The following is a 20,327-nucleotide window of genomic DNA, read 5'->3' as shown; positions in this document are numbered from 1 at the left end:
ACTGGAAAGAAGCCAGATGCCCTTCAACAGAGGAATGGATACAGAAAATGTGGTACATCTACACAATGGAATATTACTCAGCTATCAAAAACAACGAGTTTATGAAATTCGTAGGCAAATGGTTGGAACTGGAAAATATCATCCTGAGTGAGGTAACCCAATCACAGAAAGACATACATGCTATGCACTCATTGATAAGTGGCTATTAGCCCAAATGCTTGAATTACCCTAGATCCCTAGAAGAGACGAAACTCAAGATGGATGATCAAAATGTGAATGCTTCACTCCTTCTTTAAATGAGGAAAAAGAATACCCTTGGCAGGGAAGGGAGAGGCAAAGATTAAAACAGAGACTGAAGGGACACCCATTCAGAGCCTGCCCCACATGTGGCCCATACATATACAGCCACCCAATTAGACAAGCTGGATGAAGCAAAGAAGTGCAGACTGACAGGAGCCGGATGTAGATCGCTCCTGAGAGACACAGCCAGAATACAGCAAATACAGAGGCGAATGCCAGCAGCAAACCACTGAACTGAGAATAGGACCCCCGTTGAAGGAATCAGAGAAAGAACTGGAAGAGCTTGAAGGGGCTCGAGACCCCATATGTACAAGAATGCCAAGCAACCAGAGCTTCCAGGGACTAAGACACTACCTAAAGACTATACATGGACTGACCCTGGACTGTGACCTCATAGGTAGCAATGAATATCCTAGTAAGAGCACCAGTGGAAGGGGAAGCCCTGGGTCCTGCTAAGACTGAACCCCCAGTGAACTAGGCTGTGGGGGGGAGGGCGGCAATGGGGGGAGGGTTGGGAGGGGAACACCCATAAAGAAGGGGAGGGGGGGAGGGGGATGTTTGCCCGGAAACCGGGAAAGGGAATAACACTCGAAATGTATATAAGAAATACTCAAGTTAGTAAAAAAAAATTCCCCGTCTATCCAAAGTTAAAAAAAAAAGATGTATGAGCAAATGTATGTACATACTCATATGAATATAAATTTTAAGAAAATAGTCCCATTTGGAGTGAAAATGCTCCTACCAAGAACAACAGACTATTAGAAACCCCAGTGTCAGGCATGGCAAACCTCCCTTCTAGTTGCTGATTAGGGTGTGAAAGAACCCAAATAGAGTTGTTGACACTGTCTATGTTTGTCCACAGGTCTTGAAACTAAAACACAGTTGTTGAAGCCTCTACACATTTCAGACATTGAAATGATTTTAACCAGGAAGCCTCCTCTTCAAGGACTAGATGTCACAGAACTCAATGGAGCTCCTCAAGCTTCCATGGCACTCAATCAATCAATACTCCTATGTGGCTGTAACACTTATGGATCATAACAGTAGCCAATATGGCTCCATATCGCAAAAGGGGTAATCAGTATTCTTGGTGTGATCAATAGCATCATTTGTACAAGCTCAAAAGGAGAGAATCCAAGCCTGTTTTGTCCCCAATATCTTTGGTTGGTTGTCATGGAAACTAAGAGTAGAAATGGAATCTTTTCTAATTGCACTAGAAATGCTATCCCTTGGCAAGACCAAGGACTTCTCTTCCCATTGGTCCCCTACAAGGCTATCCTCTGCTACATATGCAGTTGGAGCCATGGGTCTGTTCATGGGTACTCTTTGGATGGTGGTTTAGTCCCTGGGAGCTCTGGTTGTTTGAAATCGTTGTTCTTATGGGGTGGCAAAGCCCTTCAGCTCCTTCAGTCCTTTCATTTACATGGCCACTGGGGACACTGTCCTCAGTTCAATGACCCAGTGTAGGGGAATGTCAGGGTGGGAGGTAGGAGGGAGTGGGTGGGCGGGTGGGGGAGCATCCTCTTAGAACAAGGGGAGGGGGGATGGGATAGCAGGTTTCTGGAGGGGAAAACTGGAAAGGTGATAACATTTGAAATGTAAATAAAAATATCCAAGAAAGGGAAAAACACTCATCCTTCAAACTCTGTCACTAAAGGTATCACTTTTCCTCTTCATCAAAGAACTTTTTTTTTAACCAGAGGGAGACCATTCAGAAGTCCACGACTTTCCAGAAGTAGAAAACAGAGGAGTGTGGTGTCCACAACCATACTTAATCCATGTAGAATGCAACCCTCACCCTGAGGACTCAGGGCAAATGCAGAGGGATGGCAGGGAAAAGCTTAAGAGACAGAGGACTCGTATGTCTGCTGGGAGGCACTGCCCTCTGCATATGACAGGGAGCTGCCCCAATAGAACCTCAACAACAAGGTTACCTGAAAAGGGGCCAGCACAATGTCAGCTGTCCTGCCAACATGGCTGGGGGAATCTCAGAAGGTGCCACCCCCAGATGAGGAGCTCCAGGAAGAACTACAGCAGCATCATGGTTGCTGCTGAGACAAGCCTTGTGCACATCTGAGGGTCACTGGTAGGTGACATAACACCCCTTGGTGTTCTACTCTCAACACAGTCCCCTATAAGCAATGCCAAACAGCTCATCAATCTGTATGTACACCAGACAGGTATGGATCCCTGTACGTATGTATGCATGTGCACATGTCCGTATATAGAGCAGACCATAACCATAATAGAAGGAGGACAGGAGGAAGGCATGCATTTCAGAGGGGGCTGTATAGGATGGGAAGGCGTCAGTGCAGCAGGAAATGATGCATATGATGTCCACGCAGAACTCATGTATAAAATTCTGAAATACATTACAATAACAGCTACAACAGTGTCTAGCAGTATGGAGTCAAGCAGTGACTACCGCAATAATAGCAGTGTCTGCTGAGGGCATGCTGGTTCACAATCACAGAGACACACTGCTCCTCCACCTGCTCCTCCTTGCTTGTCTTTGTTTTCTCTTCCTTAGCCCTCTTGGCATAGCCAAGGTGCTTTGTGCACATCCATGAACCCGGCTTTCCCTTCACTTTGTTTCTTTTACTCCGTGCGCACACACACCCATCACATGTTCCATAAGCTCAAGAAAGAAGAAAGGCTTCTGCAGACTTGATGAAAAGTGAATGTCGTGGATTGTGAGATCCCTTGCCTTAGCCCAGCCCTGGGCCTTCTCTGTGGTTAGGAGGATGTGCTCTCTGTAATCTCTCTAGCTTTCATTAATGATCTACAAACAGGGAATGGAGGTCACAGGGATGCTATGAAAGTTGCCACTGAAATGTGAAAAGCCTTTGACCCACTGACAGACCTCCAATAATGATCCGTGGAGTTTCTGATACCACAGTGAAACGGAAGACAGGCTGGTGAGGTGGCTTCTTTGACTCATCAGTCCCCCAAGCCTGATGCCCTGAGTTTGATCTCTCGGATCCATCCAAAACTTACTTCTGACTTCCACACTTAAGCTATACGTTCCCACCCAGGACATAATAAAAAAAGTTAATGAAATTAATATGAGGAACTGAAAGGAAGATAGCTTCCTACAAATTTAGGGACCCGTAAAGGTAGTATAGCTCTTGAATTGCTGAAATCAGTGTGCCCTTCTGGGATGTGGGCCGATCAGTAAATCCTGTTAGTTGAAATATAGGAACCTTTAAGGTCTCTCTTCCTAGTAGGTATGGTGGTTTGGAAAAATGAGAATAAAACTTGTTATGTCTTTTGCAAAGTTTTAAATAACCCAAAACGCAGAGAAGAGGCCACTTGAGTGTTGTTTCTCCACCGAGACTGAAATTCACAGAAGACAACGCTGGGACAAAGCTCACAGCCAGGCCTTTGGAATGCAGGGCAGAGCTCTGCTGAACAGGCTATTGTTGCTGCTATAGGAAACTTTGTGAGGAACTGACAGAGATACCATTTCCCCCATCTGTTTTAACCTCAGGCGTTATCTGTCTTAGCCTCCTGTTCATCAAATGAACTTTCACCCTTGTGGATCACCTGCCGGCCATCACGAGCCTGCTGACCTCTGAGGGTGCTGGTAGGCTCATCGTGTGTGTGCCTTCAGGTGGCAGAGTCATGCACAAATAAACTGTATCCTGATGTAGTTTGTGTGGGCTTTGGGGAAGAGAAGGTCTCCTGACTTTATGTGGTACACAGAAACCAACCTTGAAACCAGGACCTGTGCTTCTCAAATGCAAGTAAGATATTTTAATGAGTACAGTAAAAATGCATTTGACATGGAAAAATAGCTTAGTCAGGAATTCTGCTACACCCAAGGCTGCACCTGATAACCAGAACCCAGAGACATTGCTTGCTAAAGATCACCAGACACAGTCGTAGAGCCCCAGGATATTCAGTGGACACTATACAAGCAAAGACCAAGAACAGTGCTCAGCTCTGCACATCTGCAGAGTTGTACCCTGATCGGCCCAATGGCTGAAGAGTGTCCCTGAGTTTATTGACCCTAAAACCAGAGACTTCTATTGGAGACTGGACCTGACCTTCAGCTAAGACACATCGCACAGTAGAGTAGCCTTAGGACCAAAGTGAGAATTTGTGAGTCGTGTAATTACTCTCAGCAAAGTAAGAATACATCCTTTCTGTCTACCTACAGAGATGCATATTTACTTTACAGAGTAAAATATCATCTTTCTAATAGATTAAGGCTCAATACAGACATATATTCCACATAGAAAATATACAATTTGCTACACTAACTATGCTGAATAACTTCTTGCTCAAAAGTGACATGTATAGAGCAAGTATTCCATTTGGTTTTATCAGTACTGGGGCTCGTGCTCTTGCTGTAACACACAGGGAATCCAGAGAGGACATTGGTGTCCTTTGGACAATGGGGCTGGAGAGAGTGTTTCACACAAGGAGATTCTCAGAGGCCAAGGACTGGAATCCCTGAATGGGCTGAGGCAGCTAAGCAGCCAGAACAATGAACAGCACTGAGGCAGGAGCTGGAGAAGCTGAAGACTCCCTGAGCTGGGAAGTCCATTCTATGAACCCTAGGATTTGATGTCATGTGCCTATCTCACAACTGCTAGATGCTGAAACGCTGCCTAGCTGTGAATCCTAATGTTAGCCCTGCCCATAGGCAAAGGATGCTCTCAGCTTCAAAGGGCTTTTGAAAAGATTGTACACAAGAAGATAGATGCAGTGCATTCATGATAAGTACTGTCTCTAAAGATTTGTCTCAGCTCTCTGCTCTGCTTAGTAAAATGTGGCTTTTCACTCAGTTTGTTTAATACTAGAAAGCATTTCCAGTCTGCAAGATATCACATCCTTCACAAAGACATAGAAGAGTCTCTGAATATAGACGGTAATTCAATGGGAATCCACATCAGGAAGGCTGCAGACTTTTGTCTTCCAGTCTGCATCCCTGAGGCAACATTTCCTGAATTCCCTACCGGAGATCCACTATAAATTTACTGCCTTCCCTGAGGGAAAGGGCAAAGGGGAATAAGGATGGTGAGGGGAAAAGTACACAATCCTATCTTCCCTGGGGAAAAGCCTCTCTCTCTCTCTCTCTCTCTCTCTCTCTCTCTCTCTTTCCCTATCTCTCTATCTCTGTGTGTGTTTTTCTGTCTCTCTCTGTCTCTTTCTCTGTCTCTCTCTTTCTCTGGGTGTCTCTCTGTGTCTCTGTCTCTCTGTGTATCTGTCTCTGTGTCTCTGTGTCTCTCTCTCTATGTCTCTCTGTCTCTCTCTCTGTGTTGTCTGTCTCTCTGTCTCTGTCTCTGTCTTTCTCTCGGTGTCTCTCTGTGTCTCTATCTCTGTGTCTCTGTCTCTGTGCCTCTGTCTTTCTTTGTGTCTCTGTCTCACTCTCTGTCTCTCTCTCTCTGTCTCTGTCTCTGTCTCTCTTTCTCTCTCTCTCTCTCTCTCTCTCTCTCTCTCTCTCTCTCTCTCACACACACACACACACACACACACACACACACAGAGCTTCCCCAGTGTTAAGCTATCTCAATTTAGGCAATTCACAGACTCAGGAAGAAAGAACACAGTGATCCTTTGGGAAGACAAAGGGAACTCTCAAATCCAAGGGATGAGATAAAAACTCAGTGGGAGTGAGCCCAAGGTGCCTGGGTGTCCTTGAGAGAACTGGGCTTCCTGATGGAGCTGCCTGATTGCACAAATGAGGACACGTCAGGGCAGTGCTATGAGCTTCCCCGAGGAAGAAGACCATCTATTAATGAAAACCCTGTTCTAGGCTGTTGACAAACCAGACATCGTTGGGATAACGTGTCACCTCACTTCATCTCACACTTCATCTTTGGCCCAAATTGTGCACCGAGAGGGCAAGTGCTATTGCTGGGAACCTTCTAGGTACTCAGTGGCTTTTGAAAAGGGAACATGGAGGGGAAAGTGGGAACATGACCAGGTATTGAGGGGTAGGAGAGAATCCCTGAGGACCATCAGCATGAATGAAAACGGGCCACCCTAGGAGGTAGGAGGTGGGAGGACCCTCTAGAATGTACCAGACACCTAAGATGTGAAGGTCTCTCAGGATTCAAGGGGCCGGAACTTCAATAAAATGTCCAACAGTGGGGTGAGGGAACTTGTAGGGTCTCCCTCCAGTACAGAGACAGGGCTTCAAGTGAGGGATGGGGTTGATATCCCACAGTCAAACAAACCTCTGACCCAAAATTGTCCCTGTCTGAAAGAACTGCAGGGTCAAAAATGGAGAAGAGCCTGAGGGAAAGGAGGTCCAGTGACTGGCCCAAAGTGGGATCCAGCTCATGGGGAGGCCCCAAGGCCTGACACTGTTACTGAGGCTATGGTGTGCTTACATACAGGAGGATCCAAGCATGGCTGCCCTCTGAGAGGCCCACGAGTAGCTGAAAGTGTCAGATGCAGATATTTGCACCCAACGAATGGACAGAAGCCGGGGACCCCTGTTGTGGAATTAGGGGAAAGCTGAAAGAAGCATAGGAAATAGGTGAACCCACAGGAGGCCAGCAGTTTCAAACAACTGAGCCCCAAAGATCTCTCAGACACTTACCCACCAACCAGGCAGCATACACTAAGGACCCAAACACATACACAGCACAAGACTGCCTGGTCTGGCCTCAGGGAGAGAAGAAGCATCTAACACTCAAGGGATTTGAGGCCCTGGGGGAGGACTCCTGTGGTAGGGGTGGGATGGGGACATCCTCTTGGAGACAGGGAGGAGGAGTGGTATAAGGAACTGTCAGAGGGTGGATAGGGAGGGGGATAACAACTGGGATGTAAAAAAATTAAAGAATAATAATTTTAAAAAAGAGAGAGAAAGAATAGATGTGTAGCTCAAGCTGGCCTGGAACTCCTGATCTTCCTGCCTCTGTCTCCTTCGGCCAATCGTACTGTACCACAGTAAAAGCCACAATTGGCTTGTAGAAGAATGCAAATTTCTCCATGCCTTGTCCAAAGCTCAGGTCTAAGTAGATTAAAGACCTCATCATGAAAGCCGATATATGGAGTCTCATAGAAGAGAACGTGGGGAAAATCTAGAACGCATTGGCCCAGGAGAAAACTTTCTAAAGAGAACATCACTGACTCAGTCTCTAAGAGCAACAATACACAAATGGGACCTCAGGAAACTGAAAAGCTGCTGTAAGGGAAAGGACACTCTTCACAGGACAAAACGACAACCTACAGATGGGAAAAAGGTCTTTACCAACCCTACATGTGATAGAGGGGTAATCCCCAATAAATATAAAGAACACAAGAAATTAGGCTCCAAAAAAGCAAATAACCCATTCAAAAATGGGGTAAAGAGCAAAACAGAGAATCCACATCACAGGAATCTCAGATGGCTAAGGAGAACTTTAAGAAATGTGGAATTCCACAGTCATCAGGGAAATGAAAGTCAAAAACAACCCTGAGATTTCCACTTACAGTGAAAGGCTAAGATCAAAACCTCGTGTAACAGCACAGGGTGGCAAGCATGTGGAGAAAGAGGAACACTCCTCCTTTGCTGATGGGATTGCAGACTGGTACAACCTCTCTGGAAATCAGTCTGACTGTTCCTCAGGACATTGCTCTATCTGAGGACCCAGCTCTAATGCCCCTGACCATATACGCAGAAGATGCCCCACCATAACACACGGACACATGCTCCACTATGTTAATAGCAGCCTTACATGTAATAGCCAGAAGCTGGAAACAACCAAGAAGTCCCTCAACCAAAGAGTGGATACAATGGAATACTAGTCAGCTATTAAAAACAAGAATATCATGAATTTGGCAGGCAGATGGATAGAACAAGAAAATATCATCTTCAGTTAGGTAACCCAGACCCAAAAGGACAAGGTCAGTACGTACTCACTGATAAGTAGACATTAGCCAAAATGTATAAATACCCATGACACAGCCCAGTGTCCATACGAAGTTTAACAACACAGAAGGCCCAAGTGAGGATGCTTTAAATCCATTTAGAAGGAGGAACAAATTAACACTAGGTGGAGGGACTTAGGTTGGAGAAGGGAGTGGGAGGGGGAGAGGGGGTCAGGATCAGGTAGGGGGGGAAACAGGACAGAAGCCAAAAGGGCCAGGAGAATGAGTGGGAATGTGCAGCCGCAGTGGGTGAGAGGTCAGGGGACCTCTAGTTCCAAGATCTAGGCTGTAAGAGGCTCCAGGGATCAATGGGGATGACCTTAGCAGAAATGGTGAAGAAAGCCCTTCCAGTGTATTCACAGAAACATAAGGGAGGGACGGGGTTATCAACCCACCTTCAAAATGGTTGACTCAGAACTGTTCCTGTGTAAAGAAATGCAGGCACAAAAGGGAGCCGACAGTGAAGGGGAGGCTGTCCAGTCACAGGTTCAACTTGGGATTCGTCCCATGGGTGGGAACCAAACTCTCAAACCATTACTGATGCTGGGTAGTGGTTGGAGACAGGAGCCTGGCACGGCTATCCTGACTGCCTCTAGCAGGAGCTGACTGAGACCGATGCAGATACTTACAGCCACCCTTTGAACTGAGGTGCTCACACCTATGGAAGAGTTAGGGGAAGGATTGAAGGAGCTGAAGCACATGGTAACCCCATAGGAAGGCCAAAAGTGTCAACTAACCTGAAACCCTGGGAACCGTCAGAGACTAAGCCACCAACCGGAACATACAGGGTCTGGTCCATGGCTCCAGCATATATATAGCAGAGGACTACTTTATCTGGCCTAGGTGGGAGCGGCTGTTCCTAATCCTGTAAAGACTTGATGCCCCAGGGAAGGGGGTTTGCAGCAGTGGGGTGGGGGGAAAGGTGGATGGATGGGTGAGCCCTGTCTCAGAAGCCAAGGGAGGGAGAAAGGGTAAAGAACTTCTGGAGGAGGGACTGGTAAGGGGGCAACATTTGGAATAAAATCAAATAAAACAGTTTAACAAAACAAAATAAAATCGAATAGGAGACTAGACGGCACAGGAATACATGAAAATGGAAATTATCTTTCCACGAAGTCAGTAATCCTTACCAAAGCAAACTCTTTTCCCACAGAAGACAGCTATGAATATTACCAAGCTAAACCACAGCAGACTGCATCTCTGTAAAATAGGCCAAAATTACTGTACCGAGGGCGAGGTGGTTTCGAGTCAGCGCAGGCTTGCCTCAGAGGTGATGGGAGAGACTATTGGGCCTTCAGGTCTAGAAGTCAAAGGGAGAAAGGAGAGAAACCTGAGACAAAGGAAAATGGTGTGGTAAAAATTTGTGTTTACTTTAGACTTTGGGATCCTGCTTCTCTACCAAGCGGTCCTCTGAGCAAAGTACGAGGACCTTTGCGATCTCCAGCTGAAAACCGCTGGGCCAGCGCCATCGCTCAGTGCTTAAAGTGTTTGAGGCTCAAGTATCATCACCTGAGATCTGTTCCCCAGCACTGGCTAAAAAATCAGGCTGCAATCCCAGCTCTAGGGAGACACTAGGAAACAGACTATGAATTCCCGGTGCTTTCTGGTCTAGTACAGACACATCTTAGACAAAGTGTCTCTAAAGTCGTAATGGTGTGGGAGTAACAGAAGCCCTGAAGGAAGATAATCTCGCTCACCTTGGGTCGATACCTGTTCAGAGGTCCATGTACACACACACACACACACACACACACACACACACACACACACACACAGAGGAACAGGCACATACACACTTTCAAGAATCACCTGTTCAGAGGTACAAAATCACATACACAGACACAGACACACACAGACACACACACACACACACACACACACACACACACACACACACTTATTTTCAAGAATCACCTAAATCCTAAATCCCTAGCTGCCTAGTGTGGAGGCCAGGAAAGGACACAGGGTGTGAGGATGGAGACTGTTGACATGGGAGCCAAGATTTAGAGGGTTCTGTCCCAGAAACAGCTTGCAAAGGGATTGAAAGGAGGGTTGTAGCAAGGAGTCCCAGGGTTCCCTGAGTGGGAACCTGCGCAAAATGTGAAAGTGTTTAAGGCAAGGGCTGAGCCAACATGGTCGACATGCTGCAGAAGGGAACCTGTTGAAGAAGGCGAGCTGCATGTGACTCAGCAAAGATTAGTCTGGCAAGACTCTCATTGGTCATTCTGGCGACACCAGGCCTTCTGCCTATAAATAAGGCAGTGAAGTTCATGATGGGAGCTGAGTGTGATGTGCGGGCCTCGACCCCTCTGCTTAGGCGTTTCTCAGGGAAGGCCTGGCTCCCTCTGCTTCCAGGTCTGGCTGAGACACACACGTGGTGAGGACCCTCTGCAAAGTCACAATTGGGTGCACCTCCCAGCGCACTGGCAGCTAGAAGCTTCCCAGTCCCAGCTGTGCTGGGCGCCTGCGCAGTGGGCCGGCGGCATCACGGTTTGCGGGAGTCGGGAGACCCCCGCCTCTGCCCCTCCGCCCCTCCGCCCCTCCGCCCCTCCGCCCCTCCGCCCCTCCGCCCCTCCGCCCCTCCGCCCCTCCGCCCCTCGCCCTCCGCCGCGCCCGCGCACGCGGTCCGGGTCGCGCGCGCGCACCCGCTCACCTCGCTCAACCCCTGGCGCGGCGGCAACAGCGGCGGCGGAGGAGCGGGCGAGCGCGCGCGCGATCGCGGCGATCAGGAGGGCGGGGACCGCGCACGGTCCACTCTGGGGCTGTGCGGAGGCGCGGGCACTGGGCTCCCCGCTCCGGGCGGCGGAAGCGGCGCCTCCAATCAGGCGGCGGGCTCGCGACCCTCAGCGCGCCCGGCCCGTGCTGCCCGCCCCGCGGACTGACTGACGCGCCGGCTCGCCCCCGCCCCCGCGTCCACCCCCGCCTCCTCTCCCAGGGCTCAGCTCAGGCTCCGCTCCTCTCCGCTCCACTCCGCTCCACTCTGCTCTCCTCCAGCCTCGCCAGGCCCTCTCCCTGCCCGCGGGAGCTTCTCGGCTGCGAGGCGGCGGCCAGCTCGCTAGGCAGCTGCAAGCGACCTCAGAGGCGGCAGCGGCGGCGGCGCTGAGGATGAAGTGCAAGCCGAACCAGACGCGGACCTACGACCCCGAGGGCTTCAAGAAGCGCGCCGCGTGCCTGTGCTTCCGCAGCGAGCGCGAGGACGAGGTGCTGCTGGTCAGCAGCAGCCGCTACCCGGACCGCTGGATCGTGCCGGGCGGAGGCATGGAGCCCGAGGAGGAGCCGGACGGCGCGGCGGTGCGCGAGGTGTACGAGGAGGCGGGAGTCAAGGGGAAGTTGGGCCGCTTGCTGGGCGTCTTCGAGCAGAACCAGGACCGCAAGCACCGGACCTACGTGTTCGTGCTCACCGTCACCGAGCTGCTGGAGGATTGGGAAGACTCGGTCAGCATCGGCAGGAAGCGCGAGTGGTTCAAGATCGAAGATGCCATCAAGGTCCTGCAGTGCCACAAGCCCGTGCATGCCGAGTACCTGGAGAAACTGAAGCTGGGCGGCTCCCCTACTAATGGGAACTCGGCCGCCCCGTCCCCGCCAGAGAGCGAGCCCTAGTATGTACCGCTGCCGCCCGGACTCCTGCCTGTCGCGTCCCCGCACTTGCCTCCTGCCTGCCAGGGGAGCACCTCTCCTGCCCTGTGCGCCTGCCCGCACGGGCAGGAGAGAGGCTTCTTTTGTTTCCTTGGCAGGCAGACCTCTGAATCACGCTTGCAAACTGTCTCTGTTGCCAGGCGCTGTTTGCAGACAATTTGCACGTTTTTCAGATGCTTTTCCAATCGCTTCTTGGTGACACTGTAAAAATCTTGCGGTCAGCCACAGCTGCATGGGATTTTGTGAAAGGTGCCTTAACTGCTTGCTCTGCTCTTCTTTGAGGGTGTGTGTGTGTGTGTGTGTGTGTGTGTGTGTGTGTTTGCTTGTGTATGCGTGTGTACACGTGTGGGTCTGTGTGTGCTTGTGTGCCTGTCTGCTCTGTGACGTTTTTGTTTAGATGGGTTTTTTTTTTCCTTTAAACAGCCTTAACATTTGTGTGTGAGTGTGTTTGTGTGCTTTTGCTGCCAGGCTTCTGTTTTTTTTTCTCAGTGGATGGGCCTTTAGAGTCCTAACAGCTGGTGAGGGGCGCGCGATCTGGAATGGGAGGGGGTATCTTTTTATGTTTTTCCTTATTTTCTCATTCACAGCCTTCACAGTGAATATGACTGGAGGGCGTCTCTCCACCAACATTCTAAATATGCTCTACAAACCTGTAATAAATATACATGGATGCTGACACTAACTTAAACATTTTATTCTATAGGTTACCTTTATAAAATAACTTGCTAAACAGAATTTAATATCGTAATTTTCCCCGTTGGTTCTCTGTTACATAAAACCCTTAAAGTAAAATTGTTGTGGTAACGCAAATGGTATTGTCATAGAAATGAGTACAGATGTGCTTACCCAAACAATTGCTTTTATAAACCAAGCATAAAATTTCATATCCTAAATAATAACGAATCACTGGCTATAATTTTCACCAATTATTCATTTTTAGTCACTGAATAGATTCTGTTAGTAATCTCAGTCTTAAGAGTCTACACCTAGTCTAGAGAAATCAATTCTTCTTTATTTACATATTGTATACATAAAAATACCTCTTATCTAAAACATGCCACACATATTTTGGAAGTTTAACAACTACACTGTGGCATTCTAGACAGCATAACACACAGTATCCTATTTTGACTTTTGAACTCTATTTGACTAAGTGAGGAGACTGTTGATTTGAGCCGATTTCATTAGCATCCTATAAAGTAAGTCGTTTCATTTAAAAGTATTTGGATTGAGCAGTACAGTGTGCTGAGATTTATTTTTTCATTCCACAGAGATTGTTTATGCAATTTTCAACCTTCCAATCCTTTTATACCAAAAAAACCGCAGGACGAGGTGCTGCTGGCCAGCAGCAGCTGCTAAACGGACATTTTAAATTCAATTTTATACAGACAGTTAAATATCCTTTTCAGGGGTCAGAATAGAAAAGTAAAAATGAAAGCATTTAAATAGAATAATTCCAAGTAATGCAGACAACAGAGCTGACTCAGAAACAACGGATATCACGTCTCTATTTTATATTCTCCAAAGTTTTGACCAACAGGTGTGATTTTCTCCCTGGAGTGGTTACTTGGTACCTATGTATTTTATGTGTTGAGTGCAGTGAAGATGTATAGCTGAAAAATTTCAATTTATCCCCTTCCCCTTCAAATCCAGTCCACTGATGCGAAATAATTAAGCCTTTTATACACGATAATAGGAATTTGCTTTCAGCACATTGTCTTAAAGGGCTGATCCCACCCCACCTGCCCACTGGACAAGTGCCTTTGCTTAGCCTTTCAAAAGCTTGAAGAAGCTATACTGAAGTGGAAATAAGTTTGACATCGCAGGGACAAGATGTATGTTTTGTCAATCAGATCATTTTGGCAAGAAATAGGGGCTTGAAACACAGCTAAAGATAATGCCTTGATCTGGTTTCACTTGAAAGAATTGGTGTAAGGCTTTATTTAGAAGCATCGGTGGAACCTGAAGTGTGTAAGAACAAGAACAGGCAGCTTGTAACATAGCAGTATGGGCAGCCTCACTTCTGAGACACATGGGTTAACAGCTTTGGATCTGGAGCTTTCTTCTTGTTAGATGGAGTTCCTTTATAAGAAAGAACAGTCTCTCCATCAACAATTGTTAACTGAGGAAGGGAGCTGAAATTGCTTAGCACCTATATAATACTAACAGCTAGCCAAGCTCCCCCACCCCAAGACTTCTTTTTGTGGAATCACCTATTATAGCTATGTTCCTAACTGCCTGTTTTCCTAATAGAACATGAACTCCTTGAGGATTAGGACCCAACCTGAATGCTGCATAACTCCAGAGCCTCAAAAGAGGGGCAAAAATTCGGAGACATTTGTCATTGATTCACATGTTAGAAATGTCTACTACTAGCGAATTCCCGAATTTTCTCTTTTAAGCTTTATAACATACCTGGGGGAATTTATTTCTTTAGCCTCTCACCTTTGCTTACAGTGGAACTACACTGGATAATTCACTGTGGGCTTTTCCAGTATAAAGGGTTGAAGAACTATACTAAATCCTCAGTAAATATTTGTTGTCTAGACTCTACAGGAATGGAGAAACCAGTAAAACCTTTATTAATCAGATTATCTTTTTTTAGGTGAATGGAATAAATGTTGTTCAGATTTACTTTGAAAGAATCAAGTATGTGACCCCAATGATGAATGGAATTGTGAAGCACAGGTGAGCTCTTTGACATCCCCAAGGACACAGCTCAGCCTATGCTTTTGGACACTTCTTTCCTGGTATTAACAATGGCTACTCTTCAGGTTGTTGCACTACCACTGTATCTGTACAGAATTCTATTCGGCACCTGTGGCCTTTTTGTGCTTTCGTCTGTATTTCCCATCAGATTTGACCGTGAATGCAAAGAACTTGCTTTCTTAGTCTTTTTATATCTAGCATACATTACTTGATATATGGTAGGCGTCACTGAATATTTGTTTAATCTTTTGTAATGATAATGAATGGTGAAACATCCCTCTTCTAATATCTCTAGCATATACGTGGCTTTTGTATATCAGGCGTTACAGAACTATTTCAAGGCAGCTGTGAGATAGCAAAAATTCTTGTCCATATGTCTGTGTTATCCCAGACATTATGTACCTCCTGCATTTGCCAAAATTTTGACCTAAATTTGACTGTGCCTCTTGACATAATTTCTCCTCTATAGAAAATACAGGAGACAGAGAAACAGTTTACAATATATCAAACAGATGAGATTCATAGAATCTTCTGACTTCAAGAAAACACAGGACAGATAATCCAGTTTCTTCAGTATATAAGTCACAATGATGAAAGGAAAGGGTGGGGGCTGAACCTGTGGGTTGAGATAAGCTTCAGAGAGTGATCAGTACCTATATGGATCTTATTTTGATCCTAATTTGATCAAACTATAAGATGAGTGAATTTATCAGACAATTAGAATATTTTGAGCATTGGCTGAATATTTTCACATTGATTATTATAATATTGTTGTTATATTGGAATTATGAATTCTTATCTGTATTCAAATATATACAGTTGAAATGATATAATGTCTGGGATTTGCTTCAAAATACATCTTGATATTAAATACACTGGACATCCTCAAACAAGATTGGCCTTTAAGATTGTCGAAGCTGAACGGTGATTAAATGATGTTCATTATATATGTTCATCTCTGCTTTTGTATGTTTGACATTTTCCATAATAAAAAGTTAATCAAAATGATTGGAAGTGTTGATGTTCTTCTAAGTCTAGAATATTAATGCGCAGGGGGGTGAGGAGGAAGAAGTTTATATAGTTTGGTTTTTAAATGTTGGCTCCAGAATACTACTCCTGGACGAAGATGTCAAATTCACAAAAATAAAAGGTGACGTGCCCTAGAATGGCTAGTTACAGCCTTGGTGTAAACCACTACTTGGAGTATTTATTTTTTTGTTTCTTTGTTATTTTGTCTTTTTTTTTTTACTTTATCCTACTGAAATAGGAACAGTTAAATCATTCCTTACAACTATTAGAAAATGGTAGTTGGTTTTGCTATGCTGAGAAGAGTTTCTGATGCCGTTTGCATTCTAGATCCTAGCAATGTGAAATCAAGGGCAGTGTCTCTAAGGGATAATTTTATAAAAACCCACATTACATTGTTTTAACAGGTTCTCGGGGAAACAAAACTCATTAGCTGTAGATGTGTATGCTGCCCACTGTCTAATATTTTATTAGAAGGCAGGAAAAACAAGAAAATAAGCAGTTAGGATTCATGACTTCAGATCACTTTCGAGTTCTGTGGTGGTTCAGATTCTGCAAAAAAACTGAAGACATGGATCCAAAGTACTAATTGACAGACTAGGGTCAATCCCAACATTAATGGGTTAAGAAGCTGGAAAAGCAGTTCAGGTGGCACTACAGCCTCCTTTCAAGGATGAAGATTTCTTCAGTAGGTAGAAAGCAACATGAAGCTTATAGCTTTTGTTCCTGATAGTTAAGTGTTTCTAATCCCAAGAGCAAGCAGTTGCTCCCGAATCAGCTGTTGTTTGGAAAAAGGGGAGATGAAAGTCTCAACCTTGGCGTCTTTCTCATGTAAGCTACTTACCCTGGTAACCAGAGTACCCAGCAAGAAAGCATCCTGATCTACCCCTGGAAGTTGTTTCCAAGATCAGGTCAGTTGATTTGAGAAGATTTAAAATTTGGAGGCAGCCATGGGAAACTTGAGGTGGTATTAGTGGTAAAATAGTGCTTTGGGGCCCAATAGGCTGTGTCTCAAAGCTGACTTGACCACTGATTGTCATGGCCTGTGCCAGGTAACTTTATGTCTGTAATCTCCAGTTTTTCCATCTGTAAAATGTACCAGGTATTTTTAGTTCGTATCTTTGCAAGCCACTGCTTCTGAGAAGCTCTTGAGAATTTGAGTATAGTATACTAGGATGTTCCCTGTATCTACCCTGTTCTGTCTTGTCGCAGATCTTATCCCTCTCTTATTAACCTTAATCAACTGAACTGTACGGTCTCCTGACTCTGAGCCTCAAACTGGGTTCTCCCTTATTCCCAGAGTCTGGGACATGGTACTTGTGTCTGTAAGGTGATTACTATATAAATGATTGTCTCAACTAATACTGGCCAAAGAAATAAAGCCCCAAGCAATCCAAAACAACTTGTAACTTTATCATGAATTTGATTCCTAGAAATTAAGAAAGCTGAGACCCCATAAGACACTATGATCTGAGACTGCATTTCTCTTTATTCAAGAGAATACTTTATAAATCATGATTTTATTTTCTCAGAGTTTTCCATTTCTTTTTTCTCCATCTTTATTAACTTGGGTATTTCTTATTTACATTTCGATTGTTATTCCCTTTCCCGGTTTCCAGGCCATCATCCCCCTAAACCCTCCCCTTCCCCTTCTATATGGGTGTTCCCCTTCCCATCCTCCCCCCATTACCGCCCTTCCCCCAACAGTCACGTTACCTGGGGGTTCAGTCTTGGCAGGACCAAGGGCTTCCCCTTCCACTGGTGCCCTAACTAGGCTATCCATTGCTACCTATGAGGTTGGAGTCCAGGGTCAGTCCATGTATATATAGTCTTTGGGTAGTGGCTTAGTCCCTGGAAGCTCTGGTTGGTTGGCATTGTTGTTCATAAGGGGTCTCAAGCCCCTTCAAGCTCTTTCAGTCCTTTCTCTGATTCCTTCAATGGGGGGAGTTTTCCATTTCTAATACATTTTTCTAAATTAGTTTCATAACCCATATTATGCAATTTTTCATTAGGTGCAAAATTAGCTCCACACAGCTGTATAAGATAACTCCATGGTTCTTCAAATGATTGAAGAACATGGTATTTACTAAACACCCTTGGTTTTTAGTCAGCATAACAACTGCTGAATAGACATAAAAATGCTAGTTATATTAGTTTAGTCTATAATACGTGACAGAGCAATCGGAATATGTAGAAACAAGCTCATCATACATATAATGTCAAGGCCTGACTTACTAGATACAGGGGCCACTTTTAGATGTAATGAGCTTAGGACTTGAACCACTACAAAGAATGAGCCACAGGGTTCACAACTACTTTGGTTCCTGTCTTGACCATCCTAAATGTGAAGACTGAAAAAATGATGATTGCAATGTAAATTATAGGATACTCTGTTGCAGAGAAGCCACTGTGGATTGGTTTTACATTCTGTAGCTCCCAGGACTCATCAGAAACTTGGCTGATAACCAACCAGAGCTTCCAGGGACTAAGCCACTACCCAAAGACTAAACATGGACTGACCCTGGGCTCCAACCTCATAGGTAGCAATGAATAGCCTAGTAAGGGCACCAGTGGAAGGGGAAGCCCTTGGTCCTGCCAAGACTGAACCCCCAGTGAACGAGATTGTTGGAGGGAAGGCAGTAATGGGGGGAAGATGGGGAGGGGAAACCCATATAGAAGCGGGGGGGGTTAGGGGGATGTTGGCCCAGAAACCAGGAAAGGGGAATAACAATCGAAATGTAAATAAGAAATATTCAAGTTAATAAAGATAAAAATAAATAAATAAATAAATAAATAAATAAAAGAGTTTAAAAAAAAAGAAACTTGGCTGATAAAAACTGGTTCATGACAGGCTTCCGGGGTGGGGTTTGGGATGGGGGAGAGACAGCGGAGTCATTTAAAGCGTTGTCTCTTCTATCCTGAGATGGTTACTACAAGTTTAAGACTCAGACTATATGCAGTGACAAAGATGGTTCCCCTAAAAATACAGAATGAGCTCCAACACAAAATTTGCTTCCCATAAAAAGGCCAACAATATGCTATCACATTTAGATCAACCAGGCACTTGATTCATTACTTACACAAAAAGTGTTTTGGGGACAGCAGGGTGGGTGTGGAGTAGGGGAGCTTAGAGACCTTTAAAGCTGACCTGACATTTCTAGAGAAGGGAAGGAGACAGAGTTTTTATTGGGTTTGTGATACAGGACTAGAGTGATGGTCCCAATGCCCATGCTGTTTGCATGCTGTGGAACTCTTGGTCGCCAAAGGAAAGAGCACTCTGTTTTTATCTTAACTTGTAAGCATGAAGTAGAAGAGACATACTGTTTAAATGCTGTCAGCAGCCAAGTGTGTAAAAGACTTTATTATAGTTTATCCTTGATCTTAGTAAACAAAATATCAGAAAAGCAGTTTTCTTGATTAACTTTGGGGTTGCAGACCTGTTAGGATAGTGAAAGTTTCATCAGATGACTTGGAGTAGAGGGTTCTTACTGGGCATGTATAAGGCTGTGAATTCCATTATCAACATTTGAACAAAACTTAAGTATTGTACATTCCAACAAAGGAAAATGGCTTCTTTGATCTCAACAATGTCTGGAACTCTGAACAACCAAAAATAAAAAATATCTCGATTTATACTCAGGGCATCTACTGCATTAGCTACAGTAGAAGAGTGAACTGTTTTGATCCTTGGGGTTTTTTTTTTTTTTTCAGGGTCATCCTGATTAAGTGGTTACAAGTTCCTATGGCAGTGTCTGTGTTCATAATGTGCCCCAACTCCTATTTTCCTTTATTTGCTTGAACTTAAAGGGACTCTAGGTAGACAATGGATTTGGGAAAGGGATGAATTCATCCAGCACAGAATCTGTCAAAAGAACTTCGATAAAGGGGTATCCACTCTCACCCGCGTGTCTGATCTGTCACAAGTCCCAGCATCTTCCTTAAGTCTTATATGAAAAGGTTTGGTAGCTACAGTAACTGGAAAGTACTGCTTCTAAGACCTAGTTAAGGCTGTAAAAGAAGGCTACGTACTAAGGATCAGTGGAAACCTCAGTAGGAGATACCAATATGAAGCCAGCAATAGTTCCTCTAAAGAGACATAGCATTAGTTCTGGCAGTAGACATCATATGGCTCTCAAGGAGCAAAGCAGATATGAGAGTAGATTGCTAAACCTTCTCCAGTAATGGAGTCTCTAGCAATCATGTAATTAATAAGAGTGCTTGTAGTATCTACAGCCTTTGCTGAGATGATGAACTTTTTTGCAAAAGTGACATAAATGAGACAATAGAATTTACGGGTGAATTATATATTGCCTACAAAGCTGAAAAAGGCCTAAAATTTGTTAGTTTTAATGTAACAAGTGCTAAGAACATCAGTAGGTATTTTTTGACAGTGCCAGGGAGAAATCAGCCCTCAGTTTCCCAAATAATTAAGATATTTAAGGCATTGTGTTACATGCACACCAAGGGCCCCTCCTTTTCATAGGAGCTGCCTTTTTGAGAGTTTGTATAGTCCATTGCTCATATCTGGAGGTTCTGTTTCCATGGTTTTTGCAACAGTGAATCAAAAGTATTTTTAAAAACTGCACCTGTACCAAACAGGTACAGAGATCTTTTTATCTTGTCACGATTCCCTAAACAGCACACATACCAACTATTTAACATGGCATTTAGAAATGATTTAAATTAAGATGATGGACATAAATTTATATGCCAACATTATGTAATTTTATATAAGGCATTTGAGCATGTGAGAATTGTGATACCTCAATGGAAGAAGCAGCAATCCT

General features: G+C 45.0%; 1 protein-coding gene and 1 long non-coding RNA gene across 5 annotated transcripts in view; one reads left to right on the top strand and one right to left on the bottom strand.

The window, feature by feature from the left end:
- LOC134484129 (uncharacterized) overlaps positions 1–10,859 on the bottom strand; it is a 143,907-nt gene extending 133,048 nt beyond the window's left edge. For 2 of the 4 annotated variants that reach the window (XR_015646493.1, XR_015646492.1), the window contains exons 1-2: positions 10,823–10,859; positions 9,397–9,469 (exon numbers count right to left, since the gene is read on the bottom strand). This is a non-coding gene — a long non-coding RNA (uncharacterized LOC134484129). Of the gene's footprint in view, positions 1–9,299; positions 9,470–10,822 lie in introns of all 4 variants that reach the window. The other 2 variants (XR_015646495.1, XR_015646494.1) reach the window with 1 other exon arrangement.
- Positions 10,860–11,113: 254 nt separating this feature from the next.
- Positions 11,114–15,522, top strand: LOC134484128 (diphosphoinositol polyphosphate phosphohydrolase 3-alpha). Its single transcript, NM_001433461.1, has 2 exons — positions 11,114–11,768; positions 14,411–15,522. Coding segments are annotated over exons 1-2 (495 nt in total). The 5' UTR covers positions 11,114–11,274; the 3' UTR covers positions 14,412–15,522.
- The last annotated feature ends 4,805 nt before the right edge of the window (positions 15,523–20,327 follow it).

This window comes from Rattus norvegicus, chromosome X, assembly GCF_021556685.1.
Source record: "Rattus norvegicus strain SHRSP/BbbUtx chromosome X, alternate assembly SHRSP_T2T, whole genome shotgun sequence".
NCBI lineage: Eukaryota > Metazoa > Chordata > Mammalia > Rodentia > Muridae > Rattus > Rattus norvegicus.
Note: the sequence above shows the minus strand (reverse complement) of the source record. Positions and strands in the feature narration are given on the sequence as shown.